At 35.3% G+C, this 14,186-nt stretch overlaps 1 protein-coding gene across 3 annotated transcripts in view; it reads left to right on the top strand.

Annotated features, from left to right (window-relative positions):
* The window catches only part of RPS6KB1 (ribosomal protein S6 kinase B1), a 71,933-nt gene extending 63,369 nt beyond the window's left edge, over nt 1–8,564 (top strand). The window contains exon 17 of one of the 3 annotated variants that reach the window (XM_074320399.1): nt 8,545–8,564. In XM_074320399.1, the coding sequence (XP_074176500.1) occupies nt 8,545–8,549 (5 nt within the window). In that variant the 3' untranslated portion in view covers nt 8,550–8,564. Of the gene's footprint in view, nt 1–6,006; nt 6,051–8,261; nt 8,312–8,544 lie in introns of those variants that run through there. The other 2 variants (XM_074320396.1, XM_074320397.1) reach the window with 2 other exon arrangements.
* The last annotated feature ends 5,622 nt before the right edge of the window (nt 8,565–14,186 follow it).

The raw sequence follows: 14,186 nt of genomic DNA, 5'->3' as shown, positions 1-14,186 counted from the left end.
TCATCTGGAGTCTTTCTTCCCTAGGCTTCCATATTACTGTTATTCTACTGGTTTCCCACTTCTTTAGCTTTCCTTTATAAGCAAGTTCCTACCTCTTCATGAACCTTACAGAAATTGCTTTTGAAAAGGGCCCACCTACACAGTCAGCCACATAGGCACAAGTCCAACCTTAGTAATTAGTAAAAACCTCAGTCACCATTTCGTCATCCTAGAACAGAGTAGGTATTTGTTAACTGTATGGTGGTACTCCTTTGCTGTCCTCCTGTTACACAACTCTTTGTATTCCCGCTTATCTAGCTTGTTTTTACTTTCCTACACAAGCTCTTGCTAGAATATAATTTTCAAAAGTTAAAAACAAAGTCTATGAAGTGATCCCCTTGATAAGTCCAGTGCCCATCTGGCACCGTACATAATCTTTAAACATTATTGATTATATTTCCCATACTGTATTTCATATTCCCATGACTATATTGTGTCTACTAATTTGCACTTTCAAATCCCTTCACCTTCATAGATTGTGTAGATGCCTGACCAATGCGCTGTACACCTGAAGCTGAAGTAGAATAATATTGCATGTCAACTATAATTAAATATATATATAACATATACATATAATATATATATATATATATATATATACACACACACAGTCATGGGAGGTGGTGTATAGCATAAGGAATATAGTCAATGGTATTGTAACAGCTATATAAGATGTCAGAGGGGTAGTAGCTTGGGGGAGGAGGGTTATTACTTTGTGAAAGGAAATGTCCAACTATTATGTTGCTTTGTACACTTGAAATTAATAAAATAATAATAATAAAAAGAAATACGTATCAAAAAAAGTTAAAAACATGACTCTTCAAATATAAAAGGAAAATATTTCAAAGACTTAATTCTCATTCATTAATGAGAGAAAATATAAGATACTAAGATTGGTTCATAGAAGAAGTTGAGGAACAGAGAATTTATATAGTGAAAGGAGTGGTGAAATAAATTTGTTAGTAGGTGCAAATTCTTACAAGGCAAGAGACATAATATTTGGGGTTGTATTTTTTACCAGATGTGAAACAATTAAATTTCTACCAGGAGATTTGTATTTGTATTGCTATGGACAGGAATCATTTGCATTGCTCTTTGACAGGAAGAGCAGTTGCTTTGTTATCCGTTATCTACAAGTTAACGACTACCCCTGTAAAGTTGTAAAATAGCCTAGTCAAGAGAAAGTCAAATTAAGATGCACACATCTTCATAATCAGATAATTCCCAGAGGGTCTGCTAAATTATATCCAGCATTCAATTGAAAGGACCCCAGTATTTTCAAGTTTCAGATATTTTTCTTAATACTCTTTACCCTAGACAAAAAAACTGCTTTTTCTTTTCCTCTGTACCTGTCCTCTTTCCCTCATAGAATGTTTATTCCTCTCCTCTTGCCTGGTTATATCTCTTTCTTTAAATCTTGGCCTCAAGTTGCTTCCTTTGAACACAAATTTTTGTTTTTTCCTTCTTTCACCATTATGTGGTGTGGTTGATCCGCAGTTCATTCTCTAAACATTTGAAGTGTTAGTTTTTCATTTGGGGGCATAATGAGATGGTATTATTTTTATTAAAAGTGGTCTTTATTGGGTTGACATATGTATATTCTAAGTTTCACATTCAGCTGTGGGTATACACAACAATAGATTTTTTATTTTTTTTACAGAAATAGTATCCATTAATTCAGGGAATGTAAATACATAGCACTTGTACTACCACTCTACCAGCCCACACGTATGGCAGATACTGACAATTGATATCAAACTTATTGTTTTTCAGCCTGGACTCAACTTCAGAGTCTTTCTTAACAAAGAATTCCAAGCATTCACTATCAATCAGTTGAAGTTGGCACAGGTGGACGTGTTTTTAAAAGAATGCTTTTAGGAAAAATGTCATGAAACAGTTTGGTTCTGCAGTCAGTGTACAGGGAGGCAATTTTTATCTCTTCCCCCAAATAAAGATGTCTTTTGGGAATTGTTCCAAGATAATTAGATGTATGAAGTTCAAATACCTTTATAAGCTTAAAATATGTTTTCCTTTGCTTTTTTAGCTAAACTTCCAAATTATCAAAGTGGATAACATTTCTAACATAAAAATTTATTTCTATCATATATTAGCCATCTTGAAAATACATATATGGATTTATTAACCTTACAAGAATTTTTTGGCAACTTTACAACTTCCATTTGTGGTGCTTGGGCTTTGTTTGGACTTCTCCCTCTGCCTGGACAGTGGGTGTGGAGGGAGTAGCAAAAAGTAGTAGACATCTCTATTTACTATTAATAACACATGGGCCCTATATACAGGCCCATCTGGGCAAGGCTGGGAAGACTCTTGGCACATTCTCAGAACCGTGTTCAGGAGGTGGATGGGGGACTGTGGTGGCATCACATGTGAGAGGGGACCCCTCCCCTTCCATCCCGGACAGCCACTCTGATCCTGGGTGCTGGTCTTTCTGCTTCCTGGTCCTTGGTGGCTTCCTGGTTCCACTTTCAGCCCTAGTCACCCCCCAGTAGCATCCCCAATGCATTTTAAAAAATGTATTTACATTTGATTGTAATGTGCTTTAAACTGAAAATTTGTTTGGATTCATTAGATTTAGACAGTTTTGTCATAGATCAAAGAGGGTCCTAAAACAGAAATTATTTCCCTCCTTTCTTACAGAAGAACTTTACAAAGAACTTTAGATGTGTCATATGTCCAAAGGAAGCACTTGGTGTTTTGTGGAGGGCAGTTCAGAACAACAGATAGGAAGGATCTATGGCTGTTTAATGTTCTCCTCAGATATCTTGGTATGTGCATAGAGTAATTATGAAAAACATGAGCTGTGGTGCCCAACTCCCTGGATTCAGCTTGGAAGAATTGTTTAACCTTGCTGTGTCTCGGTTGTCTGATCTTTTTTATTTTATTTTATTATTTTTTTATTTTATTTTATTAATTTTATTGGGGTGACAATTGTTAGTAAAATTACATAGATTTCAGGTGTACAATTCTGTGTTACAGCATCTGTAAATCCCATTGTGTGTTCATCACCCAGAGTCAGTTCTCCTTCCATCACCATATATTCGATCCCCCTTACCCTCATCTCCCACCCCCCACCCCCCTCGGTTGTCTGATCTTAATGGGGTGGTTGTGAGGAATTTTTATTTTATTTACATAATTGTGCGCAACATGCACACACATAAACATTCTTACACATATGCATGTATGCATACATATATACACATATATACACATAGCATTTAGAACAGTCTATGAACATGGTAAGTACTGTATATCTTAGTTGTTATTTATCTTTACAAATTAAATTTAATACCATTCCTCAAAAGCTTACCATTTCTAGGTCTTTTCTCATTAAAGAGTATTAAAATTTATTTTAAATATTTACACGTATATCATAATTATATAATTTTAAAATTTCTTTTTATAAATAGGTTTCTAGAAAGAACTGTTTGCTCAAGAAAAGAAACTCAATTTATTCAGATCCAGAAAGAATAGATTAATTTGAAATATTTTTCACAAGATGGCTGTAAGTGGTAGCAGTGCTAAGAAACATGAATTTATGAACATAGCAACGTGCTTTTTTTCATTTCAATTTTATTTAAATTTAATATCCTCCCACAATGGAAAATGATTTACAATAAAGAGATAAACTGGAAGGAATAGGAAACTAGAAACAAGATTTCATTTCTTTTTACTATCCAACAGATTCACCATCTGTTTTAAAATATTTGACCATGGACAGTAAATGAAACAAAATGCTTTTTAAAATAATGTAACACTTTAAACTGTTTTTACTACCAAACTCTTCCCTCCCCTGTGAACACATTCATCTTACTGAGCAACGGTTTATTTAAGCTCCACTTACATCTATGTTGTTTTTAGCTCATTTCCTTTTTAAAAAAGCAATTGGTGAGTTTATTTCCCAGTTTAGCTCTTGTAATAAAATATAAAAGGCATTTCTGTTTTGGCCTTTCATATACCATTATCAAAAACTATGAAAGTCATAGCAAAATATAGGACAGCATAAAATTAGAAACTGCTGGTGTTTCTTTAGCCACAGTTACTGCACTTGCAGTCCTCAACCCTGTGCTTTGCTACCAGAACAAGTCTGAAAGTCACCTCTGTGTAGCAGACAACAAACGCTATGTGTTTTTAATAACAGCTTTATTGAGATGTTATTCACGTAACATAAAAGTCACCCTTTTAAAGGATACAGTTCAGTGGGTTTTAGTGTATTCTCAGAGTTGTGTTACCATCATCATTATAAATTTACAACATTTTCTTCACTCCAAAAAGAAACTCAGTGCCCATTGATAGTCACTCTTCATTTCCCCATCCTCCTACCCAGTAACAACCACTAATCAACTTTCTTTCTGTCTCTGTGGATTTGCGTATTCTGGACATTTCGTATATATGGAATCATACAATATATGGCCTTTTGTGACTGGCTTCTTTCACTTAGCATAATGTTTTCAAGGTTTATCCATGTTGAAGCATTTTTCAGTACTTCATTTCTTTTTATTGCTCAATAATATTCCATTATATGGATGTGCTATATTTGTTTATTGATTCACCAGCTCATAGACATTTGAGTTGTTTCGCATTTGTTGACAATTAGGAACAATGATGCTATTAACATTCAAGTTTAAGTTTTAATGTAGACATATGTTTTCATTTTTCTTGAATGTATACGTAGAGTAGAATTGCTAGGTCATATTGTAACTCTATTTTAATCTTTTGAGGAACAGTCAGAATATTATCCAAAGTGGCTGTACCATTTTACATTCCCACCAGCCGTGTGTGAGGGTTCTAATTTCTTTACATCCTCTCCAACACTTGTTATTATCTGTCTTTTTTTTATTGTAGCCATCCTTGTGAGTGTGAAGTGGTATCTCATTGTGGTTTGGATTTGCATTTCCCTGATGGCTAATTATGTTGAGCATTTTTTCATGTGCTTATTGGCCATTTGTATGTCTTTGGAGAAATGTCTTTTCAGTTGCTTTTTTTGGACTTCTTATTGACTTTAAGACTTTAAGACTTCTTTATATATTCTGGATACAGGTTCCATATTAGGTCTATAATTTGCAAATATTTTCTCTCAGTCTGCAGATTGTTTTTGTTGATGGTATTTTTGGAGCACTAAATATTTTATTTATTAAAATTTTTTTTAAATTTATTTTTTTTAATTAAACTTATTGGGGGTGACAATAGATAGTAAAATTACATAGGTTTCAAGTGTACATTTCTATAATAACATCATCTATATATCACATTGTGTGCTCACCACCCAGAGTCAGTTCTCCTTCCATCACCATATATTTGACCCCCTTTACCCTCTTCTACCTAAATTTTTTTTTATTTTTATGAGGTCCAATTTATCTATTTTTTTCCTTTCGTTGCTTGTGCTTTTAATTACATATATAAGAACCCATTCCTTACCCCAAGGTCACAAAATTTCTTTTTGTTTTCCAAGAGTTTCATAATTTCAGCTCTTACTAAGATGATCCATTTTGAGTTAACTTTTGTATATAGTGTGAAATCGGAGTCCAGATTAATTGTTTTGCATGTGGAAATGCAATTTATTGAAAGTGTATCTCTTTCCCATTGAATTTTCTTCACATCTTTGTTGAAAATCAGTTGACCATAAGTGTAAGGATTTACTTCTGGGTTCTAATTCTGTTCTATTGATCTGCATGTCTGTTTTTATACCAGCACTACACTGTCCTGATTGCTGTAGCTTTGTGGTATGTTTTGAAATCAGGAAATGTCAGTTCTCCAACTGCCTTGACTATTTTGGGTCTCTTGCATTTTTAGATGAATTTTAGGATCAGCTTGACAATTTCTGCCATTGTGTGTAGCTTTCATATCTTTATCTGTGCATATACAAATAGGTTCTCTACAACATTTTATGTTTTTTAAAAGAAATTACAATGATGTTATGTTTTTCTGCAACTTTCTTTCCTCCCCCAGCATTTTATTATGAAAAATTTCAAATATAGAGATAAGTTGAAAGAATTGTGCAGTAAACACCCATGTACTCCTCCCCACCTGGTCTATATTCTACAGGTAATGTTTTGGTATATTGGCTATATCATATAACTAGCCATTCCTAACCATAACCAGTTAGTCCATCGATCCATCAAACCATCTTATTGTGCATTTCAAAGCAAACTGCATATATCAGTACACTTCACATTTAAACACTTCAGCGTATGTGTTATTAACTAGGGCTCAACTTTTACAACTTTTTAATACAAAGTGAAATGCACAAATCTTGAATATACATTTGGTGAGTTTTGAAAAATACATTCACCTGTGTAACCCTAACCCTTATCACGATATAGAACGATATTTTCATCACCACAGAAAGTTCTGTATGTTCCTTCTCAGTCAATTCCTGTCCCTAACCCTTGCCCCAAACCGTTACTTTTCTGATTTTTTCACTATAGATTTAGTTGTTATAGAACTTTGTATTCTTATGAAGGCTTCTTTTCATCAGCATAATGTTTTTGATATTCATTAATACTGTTCAGTCCTTCATACTGTTTGTGATTCATTCATACTATTGTGTATCAATAGTTTCTTTTTATTGCTGAGTAGTAGCCATTGTATGGATGCCCCACAGTTTATTTATCCATTCTCATGCTGACAAATAAATTTCCATTTAGCTATACCACCACAAAGTTCAGATAACTGGATTTTGTGTACCTTAAAGTTATGATTGTCATAGTAATAATCTGGAAGCTTTGTAAATGTAGAAGTGCTCCCTGGATTGAATAAATACTTTTATCAGAGTCTTTAAGTAGCACACGAAGTCTGGCAATTAAGTTCGCAAACTCATCCTATAAAAACTGCTACATACCTCATTGCTGAATATGAAGTGCTCCCCTTGGGAAGCTGTGCACCGATGCCAGCACCTAGTCCACACTTCAAAACAAATTTGGAACTCTTTCTGGAATGGCCATCAGAGCTCTCCCCATATTGCCCTTGATAGGTTGAATGTCATCAAAATGTCTTCCTTTCAATATTTCCTTTATCCTTGGGTAAAGAAAGAAGTCATTGGGGGCCAGATCAGGTGAGTAGGGAGGGTGTTCCAATGCAGTTATTTGTTTACTGGCTAAAAACTCCTTTACAGGCAGTGCCTTGTGAGCTGGTACATTGTTGTGATGCAAGAGCCATGAACTGTTGGCAAAAAGTTCAGGTCATTTACGTCTAACTTTTTCACACAGCCCTTTCAGCACTTCCAAATAGTAAACTTGATTAACTCTGTCCAGTTAGTACAAATTCATAATGAATAATCCCTCTGATAGCAAAAATGGTTAGCAGCATTGTTTTGACTCTTGATTTGGACTGATGGAACTTTTTTGGTCATGGAGAATTGGCTGACTTCCATTGTGTACTTTGATGTATTGTTTCAGGGTCATCTTGGTATACCCATATTTCATCACCAGTGATAACACGGCCCAAAACATTGTCTTGCCTCTCCAAAAGATCTTGGCAAACTTTGACTCTCCTTTGCTTTTGTTCATTGGTGTGCTCCTTCAGGACCATTTTTGCACACATCTCTCTCATGCTAAGATTTTCAGTTAAGATTTTCATAACTGTTTCTTTATTGATGTTTACTTGGTCTGCTATGCTTCTCAAAGTCAGCCGATGATTTTGACACACAATTCGATGAATTTTTTGCAATGTTTTTGTCAATTCTGCTTGTTACTGGCTGCCCTGACATCTCTTCTTCAGTGACACATTCTCTCCACTTAGAAAAACGTTTAATCCATTTGTACTCTGCCATTTTCTTCATGGCATTATCCCCATAAACTTGGACTAACATGTCCCTGATTTCACTTCCACTCTTGCTAAGTTTAACACGAAATTTCATGTTTGTTTGTTGCTGTAATTCAAGCTCAGACATTCTTGCAACAGCACACAAAAACATGCAACAACAATAATGAACGCCACTCAGCAAGACACCGCCACATGTCGACATGAATACAGTTGTGAGACACTGACATACCAAGGTTATGAAACCTTACCGAGCTGTATGTACAGTGCTGCCAGTATAAGCGCATGGTGGCATGTTTGCGAACTTAATTGTCACACCTTGTATACTAGAAATTATGCACACTAGTTGTGTTCATTTACTACAAAGGACTAGAATTGAAAACTAAAACAGCAAACTAGTCTTACTGATCTCTCCAACTTTATCACTTTCTTTTCCTTTACAGCAGGACTTCTCAAACTTTTATGTGCATGTGAATAACCCCAATCACCAGGGGATCTTGTTAAAATGCAGATTCTGATTTAGGTAAGTTTGGGATGGAGCCCAAGATTCTGCATGTCTAACAAGCTCCCAGGTGATGCCAATGATGCTGGTCTATGAAGTAGCAAATATCTCCAGACATAGGTCAACTTCTGGAAAAATAGACACCAAAGGTATAAAAGTCATCAGAGCTCCTTTTCCATCTCTCTTCCTTTCTGGGCAACTTTCTTTTCTTTCTTTCTCTGCAGATTGACTGTCTCTGCCTCCCTATTCTACCCAAAGGGAACAAGACTGCCAATAGCTTCAGAATTTTTTACTTCTAGCTCAGCAGCCACTGGAGAGAGACTGGCTCAACTCTTGGGTCCAAAGTCCACATATTCCTGGATGTGCTCTGACACACCCAGCTTGAGTCAAATGCCTACCTCCAGAATTGTGGCCAGGGATGCAGGGTTAATTTTGCGTTATGGTTGCTCTCACAATAACAATATGGATGGGAGTGGAGATTTGCTAGGCAAATAATACCAAAGGGGTCCTATAAACTGGTGATAAAAGATTTAGGATGTTTGGTATATTCATGTTCTATCCCCCACAAAAAAATGACAGTACAGAAGTGGGGAAAGGGATTAAGAGATTGCATATTTGGTTGTTAAGCAACATAAGGTTTCTAAGTGCCAAGCTGATCCGCTGTATTTCATTCCCTGATGGAATAATAATTGGGAGCAGGAGACTGGCCTTATTTAGAATAAAAGAAGGAATACCAAAAAGTTTCCATGTTCAAAAATATTTTTCACACATTCTGTTGGTTAAATATCGTTGTGGCTTAATGAATCTGGGCCTAGCAGAGTTGACACTTAATAAATATATGTGGACTTACATATTTAAAATGAATATTTTACATAAAAATGTAACTTTTTAAAATTGCAAAAAAGTAACTGGTGGTTAGAATTTAAGAAATGCAATAGTCCAAAAAGACCTGTTTTGAAGAAGTAAAATTCTTCCTTTATACTGACTCCAGAAGTAACCACAGTTAGTAACTTTTCATGTGTCCTCCTTTTTATCTTATTATTTTAATTTTATTTATTTTATTTTAGCTTTTACATTAGCTTTCAAAAATAATTAAAAAATTAATATACCTTTATATGAAGCTAACTGATACAAAAATATATAAAGAAAACTATAATCTCCTTTTCTTCCTAACCTCAAGTGCCTAGCAGGCAAAACAATTTTAACAACTTGGGTTACATCCTTCTACCCCATTCTACATGCTTATGTACACTTACATGGCTTTTCTTGAAAAAGAAGAAAGGGTTGTGCATGGGGGGATCATACATTTGAATCTGTATTGTAGACTGTCCCCTAGAGCTTTGCCATCCAGTATGGTAGTCACTAGCCACATGTAGCTAAATGAGCACTTGAAATGTAGCTAGTCTGAACTTAATTGTTCTGTAAGTGTAAAATACGCATCAGATTTCTAAGACTTAGTGCAAAAAAAGAGAATATAAAATATCTCACAAATAATTTGTTATTGATTACATGTTGCAATGATAGTATTTTAGATATATTGGGTTAAACAAAATATATAATTAAAATTAATTTCATCTGTTTCCTTGTACTGTTTTTAATGTAGCTACTAAAAACTTAAAGTTACACATGTGGCTCATGTTACATTTCTATTGGACAATGCTGCCCTGAACTAACAGATGAAGATCCTAACACTTTAATAGTTGCATAACAGTCTGCAGTAGGAATGTGAAACAATTTATTCACCGTTCCCCATTGATTACATTCTTTTTTTTTTTTTGAGAGGATGGTTTATTGTGTCAAGAGTCCGATTGTGCAGAGCAAAGATTGTACTGACACAGGTGGGGTACATTCATTTTTTTCGTAGCTTGTTTTATTTGTATGTTTCACTACTTTATCAATTATATTTTGCTGTGAAACAGGTCATCTAAGCAGGGGCTTAAAAGAACAAACATTCATTATTTCTCACAATTCTGAGGTCTAGTTGGTCAGTTTTAGTGTGTGCCAGTTCACCTGGGACTGGATGGTTTAGGATGGCCTCACTTATGTATCTGGGGCCTCGGCTAGGATTGCTGGGATAACTAGGGCCTTCTCTACATGATCTCTCATCCTCCAGGAGGCTGGTCTGGGCTTGTGTTCACATGTGGTGGAAGGGTTTCTAGCAGCAAGAGCGAACCAGCTCCAGAGTGCTGTTCTTTTAAGCTTCTGCTTAAGTCATGTTTGTGTCATCCCATTAGCCAAAGAAAGTCACATGGCCAAGTCCAAGATTCAAGAGGTAGAAAAATAGACTTGACATTTCCATAGGAGGAACAACAGCAAATCACATTGCAAATGGGAAAAGCGTACCATGAGGTGTGAACAAAGGCCGTCATTACAACAGTCTATGATAGCCACAGTAATACGGATTGTCCTCAGAGTGTTTATCTGCATGTTGATGCTTTTATTTCTGTAGAATACGAGTAGATTCCCCCAAACAGACTGTTAGCTCAAATATTTTCCAAATTGGTTGATGCAACTTATTTTCACACCAGCACATATGAATTTCCTTTACTCGTCCTTTCCAATAGCAGATATTAACACTCTTTATAATTTTTACCAATTAGTGACAAATGTTATTTTACTCTTGTTTTTATTTGCATTTTTTTGACTAGTGAGGCTCAGCATCTTTTCGTATTTTTATTGACCATTTGAATTTCCTCATCTGCAACTTGTCTATTTGTATCCCCTTTTCTATTTTTCTATTGGTCATTTGTTTCTAATTAATCTGTAAAAACTTTTTATGTTAGAGACTGTAACTTGTTATAAATATTTTTCTAGTCTGCTGTTTCTTTTGATTTTATTTTTGCTTTCACCATAGAGAAAAATTTAGCTTTCATATAGTCAAACACTTTCCTTTATGATTCCTTTTAATTAAGGCCTCTCTATACCTCCATATTTTTATTATTTTATATTTAGATATGTAATTCATTTGGAATCCATTTTTGTACATGATATGAGTTAGAATCTGAATCGATCACAATTTGTAATCAGCTATACATAATAGAATCCCTACTATAATGCCTTAAACAGTTAGGTTTTTTTGTTTTTGTTTTTTACTGTGGCATGAGGAATAGAAGTAAAAGATCAGGACTGGTGTGGTGGCTCCACCATGCCATCAAGGATCCAGACTCCTCCATTCTGTTTCACAATCCTTAGATTATGATTTTGTTTCTCATGCAAGATAATTTCTGTACTCTTTAAGTATCACATTTATGTTACAGTCAAGAAGAAGGTGTCAGGGTGAAGGGCAAGAGGCAGATTCCTTTTTATCAAGAAAACAATAGCTTTCCTGGAAGCTCTACCCATTAGCTCAATTATGTCTGATTGAGCTCACAGAGTCTAGGGAGGTGAATAGTTTTGACTGGGCACATTGCTGTCCTAAACAAGATCAGGGTTCTGAATGGAAATTGGGAAGACAACTAGCAGTATCTGCCATAAGAACTAGGTTATCCACTGGGGATATTTTCCAACACCCTAAGTGGATGCTAGAACCATCGAACATACGAAACCCTATATACGTATGTATACACACACATACACACACACTATGTTTTTCCTATACATACATAAAGGAAGCACTTTATGGCTTCTCTTTGGCATACACAAATAGCCAGCATCACTACTCCTGTACTTTGGGGCCATTATTAAGTAAAATAATGGTTACTTGAACACAACCACTGTGATACCAAGACAGTTGATCTGCTGATAGCCAAGACAGCTACTAAGTGACTAATGGGCAGGTGGTGTATGCAGCATGGTACGCTAGCTAAAGGGATAATTCACATCCCTGGTGGGACAGAGAGAGGTGGCATGAGATTTCATCATGCTACTCAGAACGGTGTTCAATTTAAAACTTATGAATTGTTTATTTCTGGAATTTTCCATTTAATATGTTAGACCACGGTTGACCTCAGATAACTGAAACCTGGGAAAATGAAATTACGATAAGGGTGGACTACTGTACCCAGTTATGCTAGCTCTGTATAATAAACAAAACCATCTTCGTCCTTCGTTAGATTCCCATACATAGTTTAATCAATTTCTGAACTCTATTTTTTCAACTGATCTATTTGTCTATTCCTGTGCCAATATCATACTGTTTTGTTTACTGTAGCTTCATTTTAAGTTTAATTAAGGTAAGATAAATCTCCCTTTGTTGGTCTTCCTTTTCCAAATATTCTTGAGTATTCTCATTTATTCTTCTATAGAATGTTAAAATTATTGTCCAGTAAAACAATGTCTCAATCAGTACATTATTGATATAAAATCAATGTATTCTGATTGGAATTGCATTTATATGTGAATTTGGGGAGAACTGGCATCCGACAATTTTAATTCTTCCTATTCAAGATGATGGTATGTATCTCTTTTAAAAGTATTTATGTTTTTTTAAAAGGTCTAAGTTTGATTTTTATGTAGCCAAAATTTAGAAAAAATTTTCCTTTATAGCTTCTGAATTTAGTAACATATGCTTGAAAAGGCCTTTTCCACTCCAAGATTGTAAAAATATTCACCCATTTTTCTCCTTAGTACTTTTATGGTTTCATATTTTGTCTTTAAATTTTGATACATGTGGACTTTATTTTGACATAAAGTAATGAAAGTAATGATTCAGCTTTAAAAAAAGTCTAACCAGTTGTCTCATTACATTTATTGAACAATCCATCTTTCTCCCACTGATCTGGAATGCTGGTTTTATCATATATTAAATTCAGTGTGTGCCTGTGTCCAGATTTGGTTTTTGCTATTTGTCTGGTTTCTATACTAATACAGTAAACATTTAGCCTCTTCAGAGTGCTAGGTGATTTCGCCAAGATGTTTAACCTTCAAGTCCCTGTGACTTCAGTATTTTTCTTCCATTTTGAGGTAAGGGAAATGAGCCTAGAGAAGATAGGTTATTTCTTATGTGTCTGGATATGGCAGGGAAGCCTTTTGTTCTTTTCCCATGGACAGCAACTAATCTTCACCTTAGGGTAAGGATGAACTTTGATGTTAGAGAACACAGATGAGTTCTGAGGTATTTTTATGGTATTAATCTATAGGCTGCATCCCCTCCTCCCTTTGATGTTAGAGATTGAGGGAGCTATATACAAGGAATGAGAATCCAGTGACTCCCACTGTGGAATTCTGTTATGTTGAACTTTTTCTCCCTTCTCCATGAACTAACATGGCACAGCCTGCAGAGGAGGCCTCAGTGAGAGGCAGAAAAGAAGAGAGACCTGAGTGAGGCATAAGAAGCAAATATGGCCCAATGAATGCCTTGACTCTGACCAATTGTGTTAACCACTCTTCCTAAGAGTTGAGCAGTCCAGGAAAGCCTTTTGGGTTGGCAACACAAGGAGATGGAGCAGAAGTGTTCCCCTCCCTGAAATCTGCTAAAGTGATCCATGTACCTCCAGTGTAACCAGAATGTTCCAGAGAGTAAAGGTTGAGGAGGTGTTGGTGGTAATTGTGGTTAGAGCCATTGTCCCCGTAGCCTTTTGTGTTCTCAGACTATGAATTATCACAACTTTTACAAACTTCAGTTCCTCAGAATTTCTCATTAGAAATTTTAGGGTATTTGATACTTCCTAGCTGCTGGTATTTTCCATATTCTCTCTGAAAATATCATTATTTCAAGATCTTTCCTTAGGTAGTTTTGCAAGGAAATAATTCTAGGTTGATAATTATTTTCCTCTCAGACTTTAAAGATATTATTCCACTATCTTTTGGCTCCCACTGTTGCTGTTGAGAAATGTCCTATCATTTTCATTTGTTCCTTTGGTAGGTAAGCTGTATTTCTCTCTAGCTGTTTTAGGATCTTTTTCTTGTCTTTGGTTTTCTGTAGTTT

This window comes from Rhinolophus sinicus, linkage group LG15 (assembly GCF_036562045.2).
Source record: "Rhinolophus sinicus isolate RSC01 linkage group LG15, ASM3656204v1, whole genome shotgun sequence".
Taxonomy (NCBI): domain Eukaryota; kingdom Metazoa; phylum Chordata; class Mammalia; order Chiroptera; family Rhinolophidae; genus Rhinolophus; species Rhinolophus sinicus.
Note: the sequence above shows the minus strand (reverse complement) of the source record. Positions and strands in the feature narration are given on the sequence as shown.